At 43.1% G+C, this 19,138-nt stretch overlaps 1 protein-coding gene across 2 annotated transcripts; it reads right to left on the bottom strand.

The window, feature by feature from the left end:
- Positions 1–278: 278 nt before the first annotated feature.
- Positions 279–18,403, bottom strand: RAB5B (RAB5B, member RAS oncogene family). 2 transcript variants are annotated; one of them, XM_072654992.1, is made up of 6 exons: positions 18,283–18,403; positions 5,909–6,149; positions 4,655–4,806; positions 4,059–4,181; positions 3,470–3,563; positions 279–3,104 (listed from the first exon to the last, which is right to left on the bottom strand). In XM_072654992.1, the coding sequence occupies exons 2-6, from the start codon at positions 6,069–6,071 to the stop codon at positions 2,989–2,991; spliced, it is 648 nt and encodes a 215-aa protein (XP_072511093.1). In that variant the 5' UTR covers positions 6,072–6,149; positions 18,283–18,403; the 3' UTR covers positions 279–2,988. The 2 variants fall into 2 exon arrangements, with proteins under 2 accessions (XP_072511093.1, XP_072511094.1); XM_072654993.1 differs by lacking the exon at positions 18,283–18,403 and adding an exon at positions 13,719–13,837.
- Between the last annotated feature and the right edge of the window lie 735 nt (positions 18,404–19,138).

Genomic DNA, 19,138 nt, shown 5'->3' with positions numbered 1-19,138 from the left:
AAGGAGTCCATGACACAAAAAAAGGTTAGAAGCATATTGGAGAAACTCCAAAGGGATCTGATAACCTTATGAGTGATTTGCTCCTTTAGAAACAGAGAAGGTCCTACACCAAAAATACTCCAAACAGTAACTTTGGCCCTTCTTAAAGCCTCCTTTAATGTCCTGGAGGAGATGGAAAATGGAATCAAACTAGATATTTTGATTCAATGTAGCTGCCCCGTCCTTTCCCAACATCTAGCTCCAGCTAGAAAAATAGCAGGAATGAAACACTAATACACTTTTTTCCTCTTTTTTTCCCTCTTTTCTTTTTTACTTACATTAAATACATTGGTAAATCAGCAGGTGCATTCTGTTACCACGATTGTTATATTTAGGGAAGGGAAAAGGAGAAAGACAAATGTTTTTTTGGAAGCCAAAAAAAAATCTCAAAAAACCCCATGAAAACAATTGATCAGAAAAAAAAAGCAGAAAAATTAAAAAACTCCCAAAGCCCAGTAAAGCTACCATCTCACTGAGCCCTGAGGCAAGCAGAAAAGGTTGGATGGATGGGACTGGAAGGAGAGGGAAGGCAGTAGACAAGCTAAAGAAGCTAAGGCCAATCCTGTTCCTTAAGTGGGAAGGGGGGAAAGAAGGGTAGGGGGGGGAAGTGTAGAGGCAGAGAAGAGAATCTTCTGGGGAAAAAAAGACTCCAATCCCAAGGCAAAGAGATACTTTCACCCCAAGGGATAGATACACAAATATGCAGAGACCTGGAGATCCCTCCTAATTCCCCAGGTTCTCTGAAGAATATTTGGGTGTTTGATGAGTTGATGGCAACCTGAAGGGAAGGAAAAAGAATCTGCTAGGCCCCCAGGGAATTAAGAATGCCACTTAGAGAAGCTCAGCTGAAGGGTCACTAAAATGAATCCAACAAGGTTTTAGGGTTATAAATTTCATAGCTTTTTTTTTTTTTTGGTATGTTTGAAATAGGTAAGGCAGTTCAAGTGTCTGAGGGCCAGAAAAACTGGTAGGACTCAAACACCAGGAACTCAGAAGTCAGTCATGGTCCTGTATAGCCCTCTCCTAAATATTAGACCACACTGCTAATGATGACCAAGAGGAAAGAAGCCTGGAGCAACAGTAATCTACTTCCTCCTGGAAACTGCTTCCTTGACAGTTTTTCCCAAACACTCTAAGCCCAGGCCCTTTTCCACCTCCCTTCACTTTGAGATCTACACTCTGGGTGCAGCAAGTGTTCATCGCTCTTGATGCAGTAACACTACCTTGAAGAAACTCTTGAAACCAGCTGCTTCACTGGCCAGAAGAGCAGCTAGTATGGTCTGTGGGACTACAACTAGGACTCTGTGGCTTACATTCCCATGGAAGGAGTCGTAACAAAAGGGCAGGATATGGGGGCTGTAGCTCCTAAGAACAGATGTAAAGGAGAATAAACCAAAGGACTAAGGGTAGAAGGTTAAGGTTAGGGATCCTGACAGAAGAAGTAGGGCATGACTGGGGGCTGCTGGGAAGCCAAATGGCATGACAGACTGTACAGTGGGGAAAGAGATCATCATACCTATTTACAGGGAAATAGAAAAGACAACAGGGATAGGGCATCAAAATGAGTGACTCCCATTTGAGGGAAAGGCAGTTGTCCTCCCCTCTCCCCATCCCCCTGCCTCTTGCCTGGGACATGCTTTAATCTCTACCTTGGCCTGTGCTTCCCTGAGCACTCTTCCAATCTCAGTCTCCCCACCAGGTCTTCAGTGTGTTAAGGTCTCCAGCACAGAGAAGGGTTGAGGAGTGGACAAGGTGGAGAGGAATCAAAGTCTGGGGGTAGGGTTAAGGAGGAGAGAGGGTTTGACTTGGGGAGCTGCCACTGCCCTTTCTCACCCACTCCACAGACCTCATATACACCTCACTTTTCATGAAGTTAAAAAAGGAAGGTGTGTGCATTAAAAACCCCATAAAACAAGCATCCCAAATAAACCAACCATCAACTAAAGTGCAAACCGCAGTGATAGGCCATGCCCAGGGTTGGGAGAGAACAGGTGATGGGGCTGAGGCCAATGAGAAAAACAATTCTATATGTATATCAATCAGAGGATGGGTATCAGAGACTGGTCCCTCCTCCAACTAGACCACAGCAGAGCCAAGAAAAAGGCACCCAATAACAGTTCTTTGGAAGACCCTGGGGCTGAATCACCATGGGGGAAGAGCCCCCAAAGGCCAAGGGAAAATAAAAGCAGAGAAAGTACTACCGAGTTTACAGGGACCCCTAAGTCTCTTTCTCTGCCCAGGTTAACTAACTCAGCATGACCCTGCACACTTTCTCCCCATTCTCATCTTTGCCCAGAAGTTTCCCATCCACCCACCCAGGGGTAGAAGAAGAGGATCATGGACACTGCAGCTTTCTTCAAATGTGGGAAATACCCATTATATAATGAGAAAAAAAGAGCTGTTTTCCTGCCAGACCCTTATTTCCCACCCCACCCCCACACACCGTCCCCCCAGGTTACCAATGTGGATGTGCTGTCAACCCCTTCTCATATCTCAAGTTCACCTCTCCAACCCTGGGGAGAGGAGAACATCAAGGTGGGGAAAGGGACCAAAACCAATTATTGTTGGAAAGCAGAAGGAGCAAGTGACAAAAATGTTATCTGTAGACATGGGGACGAAGGATGGGAAGAGAAAGATAGATAAGTAGGTTATTGTCTTGCACCTATAATACAAAGTGAAGAAAGTTTGTTTTGGAAGGTAAGTTCCAGGGGGAACTAAGCACCCCCTTGAGCCCCAGGGCAGAGGGTGGGAGGCCGGTGGCAACAGCTGCCTGTTGTTGTTGGTTGCTGAAGCATTAACAAGTGCCATGATGGAGCTGTTGGGAGGTGGCCTTTGGGAGCCAGGGCTCAGTGTGCTGTTACCGAAGGGGCTGTGTGATGAGGGGTGGGGACTGAAGTTATGTCTTAGCTCTCAGGCTTGCTCCACACTCATTCGCTGCCAGCCACCCCATCAGTTGCTACAACACTGGCTCTTGTTCTGCTGTGACTGCTCATGGAGATCCACACCTCGGCTTCGACCTGCTGTACCCCCCATGTTTTGAGGTTCACTCTTGGGCAATTTCTTAGCTAGAGAAAGGAGACAGAGACAGAAAAACAGATGATTTCACTTCAAAAAGAGAAAGTCTTGGGGGGAGGAAACACCAGTGAAATGTCCTAAGGGAAATGGAGGTCAAGATTCTCCAATTCCACTACAATCAAGGCGGAAGGAGAAGAGGGTCTGAGACTACAATTAGAAAGGAGAGACCAGATACCACAAAGGACTCTCCATCAAGAAGTTTCTATCAAAATCTGGCTAAGGAATTTCCTTACCTAACATCCTAAGAATAAGAGGCATTGCCATCTATCTATCTCTGCAGTTCAGGTTGGCGCTAATTTGTCTTGGGAATTAAGGAAGGGACATTCAGAAGGATGCTGAGTTATGCTGCCCTTACCTATAGCCAAGAAGAGGTCATTCACATTCATGGCTGTCTTGGCCGATGTCTCCATAAACAATAAGCTGTTGTCATCTGCATATGCCTGGGCCTCCTGCAAAGGATCAAGGTAAGGCAATTGGAAGCTTAGAATGTAGAGCTGAATTTCCAAGTCTGCGTCAGGGTTAGGCAGCATCCATGGTTCCTCCTCTAGTTACTTCCCACCAATCCTGCTGTTCCACTCCAGCTTGCTGGTTATTCCAGCAGGGAAGAATGCCATCTACAGGACTCAAAATTCACCTTGGGCAGATATATGCTCATGAGACCCAACAAGTGACGGTAAGGGATGATGAGAAACTTGACATGGCCCTGAGACTTAGGGAACCTCATATATTAAATCATCTGCCTTCCTTCTTCTCTTCATATTGACACTCCTATTTCCCTCTAACCTTCTGCCTGACATTTCTCAACAACTACAAATCCCTCAATTTTTATAGGTGTTCCTCTGCTATGGTTGGCTCCCTGCTGAAATGGGAAGAAAAGAAATGTCTGGAAAAGGAAGACAGGAGAACAAAATTGTCTTGGAGAGGAACTCTCTGGGCCCCCTTACTTCATATTCCACCATGCGTTTGTTGGCCAAGTCAGCCTTGTTTCCCGCCAGGGCAATGACAATGCTAGGACTGGCCTGTCGCTGGAGTTCTTTCACCCATGTCTTTGCTCGGGCAAAGGTTTCCTGCGGAAACAAAGGGAAGTGGGAAAGGAGGTGAATTCTGAACTCTTCTGCCAACTGATGTCCATTCCCCTGCCAAATTCCCCTCTGACATGAAGACTTTCTTCCCTGAAACCACATCAGTGATAATTCCTTTTCTATACTTATATATTTTGTGTCCAAGGATTTTATCTCATTTTCCCAATTAAACTTGAAAATGTAGTGAGAAGGACAATACACTTGAGAGTTCTGGCTCTGATCCTCGCTAGCTACATAATTAGGCAAAGTCACTTAACCCTCTGAGTTTCAGTTTCCTGGTCTGTATTCACAGTATTGTGAGAAGAGCAAACTGAAGCTGTAAATCACTATCTAAATGTCAGCTATTATTATTCTTTTATACTCTCCCATTGTACTTCCTCCTAGGCTCTGCCCATATAAGTTAGATTCAAAATTCTGACTATCCAATTCTCAGAATTCCAAACTCGGGAAACACTCACCTGGTTGGTGATATCATAGACCACAATAGCAGCCTGGGCACCCCGGTAGTACATGGGTGCTAAGCTGTGGTATCGTTCTTGTCCTGCTGTGTCCCAGATTTCAAACTTGACGGTTGTGTCATCCAGACAGACTGACTGGGTGAGGAAGGCAGCTGTGGAGAGAGAATGCAGTGGGGGAGGGGGGCCAAAGGGATTGGGAGGAAAAGAAAAAGTGGCAAATGAGAAGAAGACGAGAGAGAAGTTTCCCACCCCACCCGTTACACTTAGCACTTCTGAGTGCAGGTGACATTCACATTCAAGGGAAGACTGGGTTTTCTCTTCCACAGTCTCCATAAGTCTCTCAAGAGACAACAATCCTTTAAAGGAATGATTAAGTTCTTTCAGACCAGAAGCATTAATAGATGGGAAATAGCAGCAATTCATGAACTACCAGGAACTGTGAGACAGACATGAGAATGAACTGAGATAGCTTAACATTCACATACCACTTTTCTAGCAAAATCGATATGAGTGACAAGCACTTGTGTCAATCAGTCAATAAGCATTTACTAAGTGTCTACTATGTGCCAGGGACTGTGCTAAGTGCTCATGATACAAAGAAAGGCAAAAGACAAAGACAGTCCCTGCCCTCTAGAAGCTCACAATCTAATGGGGGAGACACTAAACAACTACATTCATAAACAGACTACATGCAAGTTAAATTGAAAATAGTTAACAGAGGGAAGGTAGGGTAGTAGGTTAAGAGTGACTGGGAAAAGGCTTTCTGTAGAAGGTGGGATTTTAATTAGGTCTTGAAAATGCTCAGATGGAGAGATGGGATATCTTGTTTGTGGAACAGCAAGGGGTGGGCATGGGCAGTAAGGACTGGTTAGGAATGGTTCTGAACTCCAAACAGAGAATTTTGTATTTGATCCTGGAGGTGATGGGGAGCCCCTGAAGTTTACTGAGTAGGGGAGCAATCTTGTGTCAAGATCCCCCTACTTCCAACCACAAGATTACAGGTAGATGGAAGAAAAAACTATCTAATGATAGAAGAAAGAAATTCTACTATCTTCTTCAAAGAAGCATCAAGCCTTAAACCATAAATGATTAATTAGATTTCAAAGCTGGATGGCAGGCTTAGCCATCTCAGATAGATTCAGTGAAGCTCTTAATAAATGTTTTTACACTTAGTCATTCAGCCCTATAGGGCTGAAGTGTGGAGGTCCAGGCTAGTCCCTAGATATTCTACCAAGGGCTTCACCTAACACTTACCTCCAATGGTGCTCTCCTGGTATTCATGGAATTGCCCCTTGACGAAACGAAGCACTAAGCTAGACTTGCCTACTGCAGACTCCCCCAGCAGGACAAGTTTGAACTGGCAGATCTTGCTGGCCTGGGGCTGGCCATTGGGCCGAGCTGTGCCTCTGCTTGTCATGGTCAAATATTAGGGTGGGGTGGGGTGGGGGTGGGGAGGGGGGGGAGGGGAAGGGGGCTTCCCAGCTTCTCAGCAGTCCTGCAAAAGAAATTAGGTAGTTACAGTGCAGATCCATTCCCATCACTCTCTCTAAAAAAGGAATTGAGACTCTTATCTTCCTTCATTTGACACGAAAACTTTAATAGCAGTTCAAATTTATGCAGTATCTATGGCTACAAAGCAGTTCCTTCACAATTATCCTGTGAGGTCAGTGGTAAAAACATTGTCTGTATATAGATGAGAAAACTGAGGCACATAGATTAAGTGACTTGTCAAAGGTCATAAAGCTGGTTAAGCAGCACTAGAACTCAGATTTTCTGACCCTATGGCCAACACTCTTTTCATCATAGCACATTTACTCTGGGAGTACCTGGAATCTGACATCCTAAAATGAACGGAAATGTTAACAAGAAAGCTATATATGTAATAAAACTCAACTAACCCCATATTTCAAGACCCCAAAAGAACACTCCCCACCCCCCACCCCTCCTAACCCCCACAAAAAACCCTTAACCTGATTTCTACTGACAGTACAGTTGACATAGAATTTGAGATGGAAAGTGATAAGGTGAGAGAAAATTCCTACTCCTCTCTTTGACTCCACATAAACCCTTTTGGGTCCCAGTAAAATCAATTCCTAATCAGCCTAGAGATGACCCAATTCTACTCTTGAGTTATCCTGGTATATCACCCAATATTTCCTTGGTACTTTTGTGCAGGTTTTCAAATTGCCCCCCAGGGATGGGGTGGAGCTCCCTCTGATGACTGGTTAGGACTCCTTAAACAATATAGTGCAACTTCTAGTCCTATACCCCTCACACCTGTCCAGGTATTTTATAAAAGGTCATTTCTAAAATTTCCAACCAGTCTTCAAATCTTTTCTAGCTATAGTTCAACTCTTCAAATACACGTTAGAGAAAGCCATCAAATTGCTCAGCAGACCACAACTGCTCTTGGTGAAATGGAAGAAACACCATAAAAACAACTCCATAGCCAGGTTTTACCACACATGAGGCAGCAAACCCTCCCTTACTGTTTCACTCTCAGTATCTAGGGACTGGATTACACCCATCACTCCAAGTGGGCCTGGCAATCACAACCCCAGGTTGAGGGTAGGGGGAGAGGTATATTAAGGAGTTTACCTGTGGCTTCTGGTCACTCTATATGTTAAGGGATCACTTGGAAGATGGCAGGTTCCCTTTACTTACCTTCCAATCAAATCAGACTATCCTTCATTCCCCAAATATAGTTATAGGTTTTCTAATTCTGAAAGCTTGCTCACACTTTTTCTCTCCTTATGAAATATCTTCCCTCTCTCATCTCCACCTGCCAAAATCCTACCTATCCTTTAAGGCCTATCACAAGTTCAATCAACTAGCATTTGTTAAAGTGCCTAGTATGTGCCAGCCACTGTGTTAGGCACTGGTGATGATAAAGACAAAAATGAAATAGTCCTTGTGTTTAAGGAGCTGATAGTGATCAGTGGAAACAATAGCAAAATATCCCTCAACGAGTCTACATTAAGTATCTATGTACTAGGCACTGTGCTAACCTTGGGACTACAAAGTCAGAAGTACAACAGGCCCTAATTCCAAGGAGTTTACACTCCACAGGAGAGATAATCCGTATGCCTACATGCCTACAGAATGTACACAAGATGAATATGAATAAATTTGGAGAGGGAAGAGGGAAGGTAGGGAGGGTTCTAGCAACTAGAAACCAGGATAAGCTTCACAGAGAAAGTCTTGAAGGAAACTGAGACTTCCACGAGGAGAAAGCAAATGCCAGTTCGCGCAATTAAAAGGTTACTGCAATAGTCCTGGTGAGAAGTGATGAGGGCTTCAACTAGGATGATGGCTAAGTGAAAAGATACAGGATATATGCAAGAAATAATATGGAGACAGAAATGACAAGACTTGGCAACTGACTGGATATTTAGGGTAGGAGGAATGTCAAGGTTATAAACTCAATCACTGAAGTTATGAATCAGGGTGACTGGAAGGACAGTAAGTACCCTTAACAGCAACAAGCACTTTGAAAGGATGAGGTCTGAGGGAGGAAAACTCAAGAGAGGAGAAGTCTCTCCAGGAGTCCTTGACAGTATTAAAGGTTGAAGAGAACTGAGGGAGTGTAAAGACTGAGAAAAGCCATTAGATTTGACAGTGAACAGATGTATGGTAACACCAGAGAGAGAAACTTCAGTTGGGTGATGAGACTAGAAGCCCAAATGTAAAAAATTCAGATGAAAATGAGAGAAAAGTAAGTGTAGGCGCTAAGTATGAATGGTTTTTTCAAAGAATTTGGCTAAGAAAGGAATGAAAGAACTAGGATCATAGCACGGTATGAGCTTTTAATGATCAAGGAGGCCTAAATGTATCTTCAGGTTTTTGGGAAGGAAACAGCAGCTAGGGAGAGACTGGAAATGAGACAGCAGGGGCAATTTTATAGAGAAGATGGGAAGGGATGATGGAAGCAAAGGTACATATAGCGGGAGGTTTGTACCAGAGAATGGAGTAAAAGAGGAAATAGTAGAAATGAAGTCAAAGGACTCAGAGAAGAAGGAATAGATACAAGGAGATATAAAAGATATACAAAGTAAATATAAGGTCAGTTTTGTTTTGTTTTCCAGAGGAAAGAATGAGGAAAAGCTTCCCAGAAGAGGTAACACTTGAGCTGAATTCTGAAGATTGCTCTTGGTTCTAAGCGGTCAATGAGGAGGGCAGGTGCATTCCAGACACAGGATAATTAGTGCAAAAGCCTAGAGATAAGAAATGAAATGTCATGTGTGAAGGACAAGTAGACCAAACACTACCTCCCCTTAATGAAGCTTTCCCCAATTTCCTCCAGTGGGAAATGATTTCTCTGTCTTCCAAACTCAGCATTTTATCTCTCTCTTAACTGTCATGTTCATCTCCCACAGAAGGTACTTGGGAAGTATTAGATGAATACTGTTGAGTAATCAAGATTGGTTCCAAACCCATGCTCTGTCTTCCTGGGAGTAATTGAGTAAGTTAGGTTGAAGAGTAGGATTTTGTAAATTCCCCCAAGTACTACGCCTGGCACCAAGACCACAGTTTGGGAAATAATACAGCATGTCAATGCAGCAGTAAGGAACCTTTTTTTCTATCAAAGTCAATGATTCTTGAAAAAGGTCAATAAATTCTATTTATTCCTGAAGGTTAAAGCAGAAGCAAAATGAAAGCAATTTCACAACTATAATATGTGAAGGTTCTACATTTAAGAGAGTACATTTTTTTAAAAAGGAAAACCTTAATTTAACTGATTTGGGTTTCAAGAGAAACAAGAAATAATCCAATTCATGTGTTTTTAGGAAGAGAGAATGCTACTCCATTTATTCCAGTGAAGCCTCGTTTATGACAGTGAGATTCACTTCCACTCACAAATCAGTCCTAACATCTATACTAGAGGATAAAAACCACTCTCACTGCTCAGATTATGGCAGCAGTCAGGCAGAAAGCCCACTGACTGCTGATGAATAATAAACTTGGGTTCAGCAATGAAAAGGAAGAAAGAGGACTAGATTCTCTTTGAGAAGTTTTGTGGTGCTTTTTCCTTTTCTTTTTTTTCTGAGATAATCGGGGTTAAGTGACTTGCCCAGGGTCATATAGCTAGTTAAATGTCAAGTGTCAGAGCCTGGATTTGAACTCAGGTCCTCCTGACTCCAGGGCCATTTGCAGTACTTTCAATTGTCACCTGTACTAATATTCTCCTTGTCACAGAATCTCAAAGATGGAAGCAAGCTCAGAAGTCATCTGTTCCAATAAGTAGCTCAATGAAGTAAAGAGGCTATATGGCAACAAAGCACAGAAAAGCAAGATTTCAGAAGAATTAAAATTCCAGATTACCTGAAAAGCATTAGAAAGATCTATGAAAGGTATAAGTACACTACAATGTCTAAAAGGAAAAAACATCATCAAGGACATGTGTTCAGGAAAGGAAGGAGGCCTATCATGTAGTAAGTAGTGAGAAGAAGGGATAAAAATGGACAGCCTCAGTGCTGTATTAGAACCAAAGGAAAGCTTTCAATCTCCTTCAGTCTTCTGGGGAAATAGTCTGTGGAAGACATGAAGGGACATGTCTTCTGGATCCACCATTAAAGAGGATGCCTAGAGTACTTGCATGCAAGGAGCAAAGCTATATCCAATTGGCAAGAGAAGCCCATCAGGGGGGCAAAGGGAAGGAACAGAGATGGGAAGAAAAGGTACAGAATAGAGCTGGCAAAGAGATATAAAGACAGATATAGAGTATCAGTACTGATGTAGTACAGATGAGGCTCATCTTTTCCTCCTCTTCTTTCAAAACTTAAGCTGGGAATTTTCCAAGGTTCTGTCCACTACCTGCTTTTCTCTCTCTATACTCTCTCCTTCGGCAATCTATTTGTTCCCAAGACTAAACCACCAACTTTATTCAGATAATTAACCAAAATCTCTCTCCAGGGGTGAGGAACCTTCAGCCATGAGGCCACAGGTTCCCCACCCTTGCTCTATACCTTGCCCTCTCTTCTGAGCTCTAGTCTCCAATTTTTGTGTGTATATATTGTATCGACATATCAACCATAGGTTGCATGACTACCTGTAGCCATGTTATGGGGGGGAATTTCTTTTGGATATAAGTTAGATTAATGCTGATATCTGTTCCTAACTCCAAAATTTGTGATATACAAAAAAATAGCTTATTATCTTTTCTCCAAAATTAGCTTCTTATTTTGACTTTACTATTTTTGTCAGCAGCACTCATTGTCTCATGTTTGAAACCTTACTGTTCTCTGTTTTTCCTCCCTCACTTTTCATAGTTATCTACTCTTGTCCTTTCTACCTAAGTGTCTCTTGCATCTAACCTCGACTTTCTATTCCCACGGACACCCCACTATGCAGTAGTCTCCTAACAAGTATTTCTACCTCCATTCTCTGCTCTACCCTCCCCTGCCAATAATCTATCATTCACAAAACTGACACATTACTATTAGTTGAACTCAATACTCCATAAATCTGATTATATTACTCTCCTCTGCTCACTAATGCCTATGAATCAAGTTCAAACTCCTTTAACTGACATAAAAAGGTCTCTACAATCAGGTACCATGCTACTTTTCTAGCCTTAACTCATACTATTTCCCTCTATATACACCAGGACCCAAACAAATAAGACTGCCTAATGTTGCCCGTACATACTTAATACTTTTCAGCCTTTGCCCAAGTTCTCTATGAGTAGAATTTCCCACCTCACTGCCAATTCCTGCTTATCTTTTAAAGTACAATTCAAATTCTACTCCTTGCAGGAATCCTACCATGATATCCCAACTTCACCCAGAACTATTCCTTTCATATTCCTTTATGCATTTATTTTATGGCATAATCATTTGTGTGTGCTGTATTGCACACCCTGCAGAACTGAGACAGCACAAACTAAATGTAGGATGCACAAATTTGGAGTACCCACCCCCAAAATTCATACAAACTATCTGTGCCCCAACTGTGGTAGAGCATTCCAAGCTCATACCGGTCTGATCAGCCACAGTCAGACACACTGAAACTTCACTTTATCATGGTGATGTCATTTTGGTCCTCTTCGAAAATGAGGGACAACAATCAACCAACCAATTGTACACCCAAGACTGAGGACTGTATTATCCAAATTTTGTATCTCACCCAGCATGCTCTGCCTCTGAAGCTTCTTAACCTTCTTCTCACTATAGAAACACTGAAAAGAGCTCTATGCTAAGTGACAGCACCACTTCAGAAATAGGAAAACATGGCCTGTCAAGTTGAACTAGGTCCTCATTTGCCAGTCACATCACTCTAAGTCTAGGGAAAAAAATAAGGGGAGTGGAGGTGGGAGACAGTAATAGATATAGGTTAACCACCACAGACAGGAAAATGGAGACTGTAAAACACCCAAGTCACGATCACTGCACTCTCTTCACTGGAAGTGACCCTCAACTGCAACAGAAATTTAGGAAGGGTTGGAATTTGACCAATCAAGTCAATTAAAGGAGGCTTGCTGAGTATAGGAAGATGCCCAAGCAGGGCAGAAAAAGAGGTCTTACAGAAACATTTTCTTAGTCTTCTAGTCCAGTGAGGACAAAAGTAATTTTACACTTTAAGCATCCCTTCTACCTATCAACCATCCCAACTGTGTTTGCAGCTTCCAGGAGTCTGTCACTCAACAGTAGGTTTCAACTCCCTGGCAAACAGCTGCTTCCCAAAGGTGGTCCAACCCAGTTCCAAAAGTTAACTGCATTTGACCACTCTAATATGTTTTAAAAACAAGGTCTTGCCACCAAACCAATGCATTCCTTATAATCAACTGATTCAGAATATTACCATCTAGGCCTTGCCCCTTTTTGGTATCTCCAAAGCCCATAGTTTAAAGGAGAAGCAGCAGCATCTTCATAGAGGTGACAAACTATTAAAGCAGTCAGGGAACCTGTCAACCACAGGACCCCAGATCTAGAGCTGGAAAAGTCCTCAGGAGCCAGCAAGTTTTATAGATCCATTTTACAGCTGAGAAAACTCAACGTTAAAGAGGCCAAGTGACTTATAGTCACACAGGTTGTAAGTATTAGCCATGGGGTTCTGACTCAAGCCCTAATACAATCCCTTCATTTTACAAATGAGAAAATTAAGGAATGGATGTCAGTTGATTTACCCACATCACACAGGGACAGAGAGAAAACAAAACTCCAGGAACTCCCAGTAAGAAGCTCTTTCTACCATAAGAACAAAGATGAAGCACCAAATCCAACTTGGGCACAGATCTGTTCCATGACTGAACAAATCAGTGAAGACTCATTCTCCCTATGAGGCCAATCCTATCAAGGCCAATCTTATTATAAAAAATATCCTATCAAATCTGAAACAGGAAAGGGCAACTGTATCTAGTGGGTAAGAGATGACATGCCTCATGTCATTTAATCAATTAGTGGTTTAAATGGCATTTATGCCACTTCTACTCCCATCTTCATCTCCCCAAAAGACAAGCAGAATCCTTATCTTTTGTCTTCAAGGTGGTACAAACCTTCCAAGTCTAACCTAGAAAGATTAGGGAGGGCAGAACAGAATCAATTCCACTCTCTACCTTATTCATCACAATCTTCTCTTTCGGGAAGGCTAATAATGCTGATGAGATGGACTCTTTCCTATCAGAGACCTCAATTTTATTGCCTAGTACCTCACATGCCCTCTCAGATAAAACTCCACCCCCTTTACCAGTCTGTGGGACTTGACCCACAAGGCATTACAGTAACTCATATGGGCTAACTGTGCTTCCTGTCACCCGTTACTACAACTCATATGTCCTAATCTCACCAAGTAAGTGGTCTTCTTAACTTCAATGCTAGGGTGACTAGAATTTTAAATTATTTTTTAAATGGAAAAAAAACCCAAACACAACAAGATCCCAGAAAGTTCAAAAACATTCTCTATTGCTACATGAATGGTCAGAAAGTTCTGAGTTATTACCCAACTACGAATCCCTGAAGAAGCTACCTCAGGCAACTGCTGTCATATTAGAGTCAGAAAGGACTCAAAGAAAATTCTGGGCAGAAATCACAACTTGGCTCAAATATTAGTTATACCCCTTCCTCACCTGGGCTGCCCTTTGCTCAGTTCGGTCACTGGTCATGCTTGTGATCTCATCTTTTCTCAGATCCTGGGGGAAGGAGTTGGGAGGAGTGGGTTGTGGTATATGAAGACTTTAATAAATATTAAGCAAATGAATTATGGCATCTGTCCTCCCATAGGGCTGCTCCATTTTCAACCTCTTTGAGACTCAGTTTCCTCATCTGCAAAAATGGAGATGACACTTACACAACCTACCTCAAAGCGTGGTTGTGAAGAAAATGTTTGCAAAGCACTATATAAAAGTGAGTTATATTATTGTTTTTAATGTGTAGTAGTTGACTAAAACATGATTCTGAGTCTCTCCTAAGGCTACACTTACTGCCCCCAACCTATGCCTGATCCTTAAGACCTTCTAACCATGTAAATATAAGAGGAATTACAAAACTGAATTAGTTTTGAGCCCCTCAGATGGAATTTTGTTCCATTACTTCTATGGAATCAAATTCTTCCCCACTCAGAAAGGAGTATTATTTTTAATGTCCTTGACAAACTTCTTCTGGAGTATTGTGTTCAATTTGGGACACCATGGTTTAAGGGCACTGATAAGCTGAGGAGTATCCAAAGGCCAACTAGGCTGGCAAAAGACCTTGAGTCCATGACATATGAGCATCAGCTGAAGGAACTAGGAAATGTTTAGCCTGAAGGGATGAACCAAGGTAGACCATGAGAGCTAAGTCTTCAAGTATTTTAATGGCTATCATGAGGAGGGACTTGTTCTGATGGCCTAGGAGTATAGGATGGAAAACAATATGTGAAAGTTACAAAGAGAAAAGGTTAGGCTTGATTTCAGGAAAAACTTTCTAACAATTATAGTTATCTAAAAGTGGAATGGCCTGTCTTGAGAGATGATATTTACCCCTGAGAGGGATCCAAGCAGAGGCTGCTGGGCCTCTTGTCAGGTATTCTGTAGTAGGAATCCCTTTCTTATGTGAGTTGCACTAGATAGCTGCTGAGGTCCCTTCCAACACTCAAAATCTGTTATCTGGATAAAAGTATTAATAAGATGGCTATCAAATGTATAAATCATACAAATCTATTTGGATGACAGAACCAAGAAAGAATAAAAAAGGCCTAGAACTATATGGCTTTAATGTGATAAAATTTAAATAGAGATAAATCTAAAATCCCTATAGCTGAGCAAGTATAGCAGTGAGGACAGCCACCCTCAAAATAAGGACTCCCAGGGGTAGAGTCAAACCCCAGACACGTACTGAACTGTATGACCCTCAGTATGTGACTAAGCTCAGTGCAACTCTCTTAAGTGTCTAAGTTGCAGAGTACCTGATCTGCATTTGTAGAGGGAATTTCCTCACTATGTGTTCCGCAGATGAATGAAATCACTGGTTCTAACTGTCCAGGATGGGAAAGGCATGAATACAGAATAGTTCATGTGAAAGAGATCTGGGTGTTTCAGAAGACTACAAGTTCAATATGAGTTGACAGAGTTATATGGTAGTCAAAAAAGCTAATGGAATTTTTATGATTCTGGTAATGCAGCCTATAATCAAAGTAAGGAAGGTAATAGTCCTGTTGTACTTGGCCCTGGTTGGAAAAAAACCTTTAGTACTGGGTTCCAGTCTCCACAAGACATTTATTTTAGGAAGAAAGGTGGAGCAAGCCAACCAAAATGGTGAGAAAAACAAATTTTCACTCAATATAAGGAAATACTTTCTAATGTCTAAAAATGGACAGGACTGCCTCCAAAACAGTGACCTACATCACTGTAGGTCTTTAAGCTGAGACAGGACAACCATTTTTGAAGTATTATCACAGAAAACTTCTACTCAGGTACAAATTAAACTAGATGACCTCATCATGTCCCTGCCAACTTGGATTCTATGATTGTGTGTGTGGTAACCTGTGGGCACCTCCACATAAGGGAAAACCTGAGGGAGAGAGTAAAAGAAGGACCTACCAACTATAGGGTAAAAAATGAGGAAGAATGGCACATAAGAAACTTTGTCTACCTCACAATTTTGTATAGGGCTGGTTCTGATGAAAGAATAGGAACTCTGGAAAGACAAGGAATTGAGCATTAAAGGTATGCTGATGAGAAACTTCCTAATGGCAGTAAGACAAGCTTCATTTGCAAGCCACTGGTCCATAATATCAAATACTTTCTTCTAAGAAAAGTGGTTCAAGTAGTACTGAAGTGGAAATCAACTCTGGAGCCAAGGAGACTCAAAAACCTAAGTCACTGGTAAAATCAACACATAGACAAAGGGGTCCAAAACTTGAGAAAGCCCATATCCTGGGGTAAGGAAATGGATGTCCTAAAGATCATATGGCAGTCAGAGACCCCAAACTAGAAGATAAAGGTCTCGGATTTTTCACTAGAGAATAGATCTCTCCTAAGCAAAGTACTATATTCCATGGCCATTCCCAGATTAGAAAGGTATTTGGGCAATATGGTTGGGAAGAATGTCCTAAGTTGCCTAACTGCAATCTGCAGAAAGATATGACAATGGGGAAATTATACCTATTATTATTATACCTAGAATATCAGGAATATTAGGATCATTAGCAGAGAAGCTATCTGCTTGAACAGCTGCAAATGCAACAAGTGAACAAAGTATCTGCTCAAGAAGGCAAAAGAGGCAGGGTAAAAGGAAACAGAACAGTGATGATCAATCATTGAAGAGGGACTAAGACAGGCATACCAAAAAGGAAGATGGAAATAAATTAGGAGGCAGAAGTCAGAGGGAGAGGGTAGGCAAAACTATCTTTGGCTACACAATCTTCTAAATAAGAGGGATGGGGTTGGGGAGAAAATTGATGTGATCTGAAGAACTTTGCCATCTCTTTCCTTTTTCAGGGTAAAATAGTGATGGGAAAGTATGATAATAAAAGACAAACCAAGAATAATTAAAAAAAGAAAAATTCTCAAGGGGGGAAAAACCAATAGGCCTCCAATCTTTGACCTCTTGGAAGGTCAATAATACAGCAAGGGCTTTGCTAGATAGGGATCTCAGAGGTGAATAATAGGGCCTCTCATCTCTGACTCTACAAACTGTAAGTCCTCTCATTCAAACCCTACAGATGCTGCCACTATACAACACCAACTCCCAATAGAAAAGAAACCAAGCCCATTAGTGACAGGTAGCTATGGACTGACAAACCAAGCTTCTGTGTAGAACATTTCCGCTCTAAGCCAAATCCTCTCATAGTAACCTCATCCAAGTTTTGAAAAAAATTTGGTCCATCCAATTCCATCACTAGGTAGGAAAGCCCACAGAGTCCCACAAATGAAAGTTCATCTAACTCTGCCTGGTAAGACCTTCAAGCACCTTTCTAAGATGATTAATTCAATCTCTTCCATTCCCTGCTTCTCAGTGGGGGGCAGAGCACCAATATTACCTTTTAATAAAACTAGGTGGGAATGAAGCTAATCATGCCCTCCTCAAACAAACTTTCTAGCTCCCTCACAAATGAAATTCTCAGGGAGACAAAAATTAGAAAGACTGAATGCTCCATTCAACTGTACTTTGTATGGAGTGGGGAAGAGGAGACTTGAGTTTGGGGCTGTCACCAAACATAGGAAAAAAACCCAAACATCATACCACACTGGTCTCTATTACTTCTGCTCTCTACCTCAGTGGCTATCAGGAATCTGTGACCACTCTCTCCCCTACAATGGGGTCACTCAAGTGGACAAGATGAGTAATTTCTTACTCTCTGGAACCCATAGTCTCCCAAAAGCTCCTTAACTGATCCCAAAGCTTCTGTCAAGTTTCTCAACTTCTCTATTCCTCTAGCTTAAATAAAATTTACTTCTTTCACCTTAACTCTTTCCACTGAGTCCAAATCTCCCTCAGTTAAACTCCTTAAGTTACCATTAAAGTTCTGTCATTACCCCCCATCCCTTTTGATATCTTCTCTACTTAAGTTCGACTCTAATTTATCACTCACCTCATCCTCCCAATTCATTCTTATTTCCATCCATTGAACAGCTCCCTGGCAGCCCAGCTCCAGTAACCCCCTCACCTCCTCGATGCAGCCCATCAGGCTGACAGGTGTGGCCCCTCCACCACCCATCCCCACCTTGGCACCCTACATATGGGATTATTTCATCCACCCCTCCAAACCCTTTTCTCCAAGGACTGGATCTAGTCCCCCTTCTTCGCCACCCCCAATTAAGCCAACCCCAAGCAATCCCCTTTAGTCTGCAGGGCCCAACCCCCCCTGCACTCCTCACCTCCAGAATGAGCCAGGCCCACCCTATCACATCCCACCCCAACCAGAGCCAGGCCTAACTGGGTCCAAACACCTCCCAGCTCGTCTTCTTACCTTTTCCAATACACCCCAGACCCCTGCCCACCAACTTCGCTCTCCCTTCCCCCCAGTCCCCCGACTCAAGAGCTCCCCGTTAGGCCTGCCCATCCCTGCCCCCTTCATCCTCAGTCCCTCCCTGGCTCCGGAGGGTGCCGAAGTCCGTTCCCTTTACCCCCCTCAAAGCAGGGCCTCCCTCCTTGTCAGTTCACCCGCGCCTCCTTCCGCCCCAGCCCCTCCGACTCCACCAGCCCCAGTACCTAAGCCTCCGACTACCCAATCGGGCCCGAGCCTGTGTCGAACAGACAAACAGCTGCAAGTCAACCAAACCCTTCTCCACCTCCTCCTCCTTCTCCTCACCCTGGGGCGGCGGCCTTGACCAATAGCAGCTTCCCCCACCCACCGCCGGAGGTGGGGCTTACGTCGACACATTCGCCAATCGCCTTTGGGGAGGTGGGTTCTTCCAGCATTGTCGCTAACGCATACGAGAGAGGGCCCTGACGGACGAAACACGCAACCAATAGACAACGAAGCTCCATGCAAATGAGCAGCCATTAAAGAGCGAGGTTTCCGAGGTAAGAGGCGGTGCGCTGTTAACGGACGTCTGTAGCGACCAATGGAATCTCGACACCCAACGAACCTCCCCCTCCTCCTTTCGACTCATAAACATCTAATCAGGTGAGCAATGGGGGGAGGATCTTGGCAGAGAACTGACCAATCGTGTCACGAATTAAAGAATCTGCTTGGCAAACGAGGCGGGGCAGAAAGGAAGCCTTACGTTAACCTTCGCCCCCCAAGTTTGGAGTTGATACCAGGTAGCATCAGCCGTGAGCAATTTGGAGATGAACCTTAAACATTTCTTACCTAGAAGGATCTTTTCACTTGATTGGACAGGGGAAGGGGGAGGGGAATGAAGGTAGAGGAAATGTTCACTTCCGGGGGTCGGGGCAAAGGTCATGACCCCTTTTGCTTGGTGTCTGCCTTTTGACTGAGTTTCCAAAGTGGAGACTTTCCATCCTGGGTCTTAAAGGATAGGAAGATACAGGTGTGGTCTATCGCCGGGTCCGAGGGGCCGGACCCAATGGTCTGTGTGACCCCCACTTAAAGCAGGCGGGA

Source organism: Notamacropus eugenii, chromosome 3 (genome assembly GCF_028372415.1).
Source record: "Notamacropus eugenii isolate mMacEug1 chromosome 3, mMacEug1.pri_v2, whole genome shotgun sequence".
In the NCBI taxonomy this organism is placed as follows: Eukaryota; Metazoa; Chordata; class Mammalia; order Diprotodontia; family Macropodidae; genus Notamacropus; species Notamacropus eugenii.
Note: the sequence above shows the minus strand (reverse complement) of the source record. Positions and strands in the feature narration are given on the sequence as shown.

Excerpts from the sequence above, each read along its gene's own strand:
- RAB5B (XM_072654992.1), bottom strand. The coding sequence starts at position 6,071 with ATGACAAGCAGAGGCACAGCTCGGCCCAATGGCCAGCCCCAGGCCAGC. Across the intron at positions 4,182-4,654 it reads TCTATGATATCACCAACCAG|GAAACCTTTGCCCGAGCAAA; the intron begins GTGAGTGTTTCC and ends TTGTTTCCGCAG. Across the intron at positions 3,105-3,469 it reads TGACCTCTTCTTGGCTATAG|CTAAGAAATTGCCCAAGAGT; the intron begins GTAAGGGCAGCA and ends TCCTTTCTCTAG.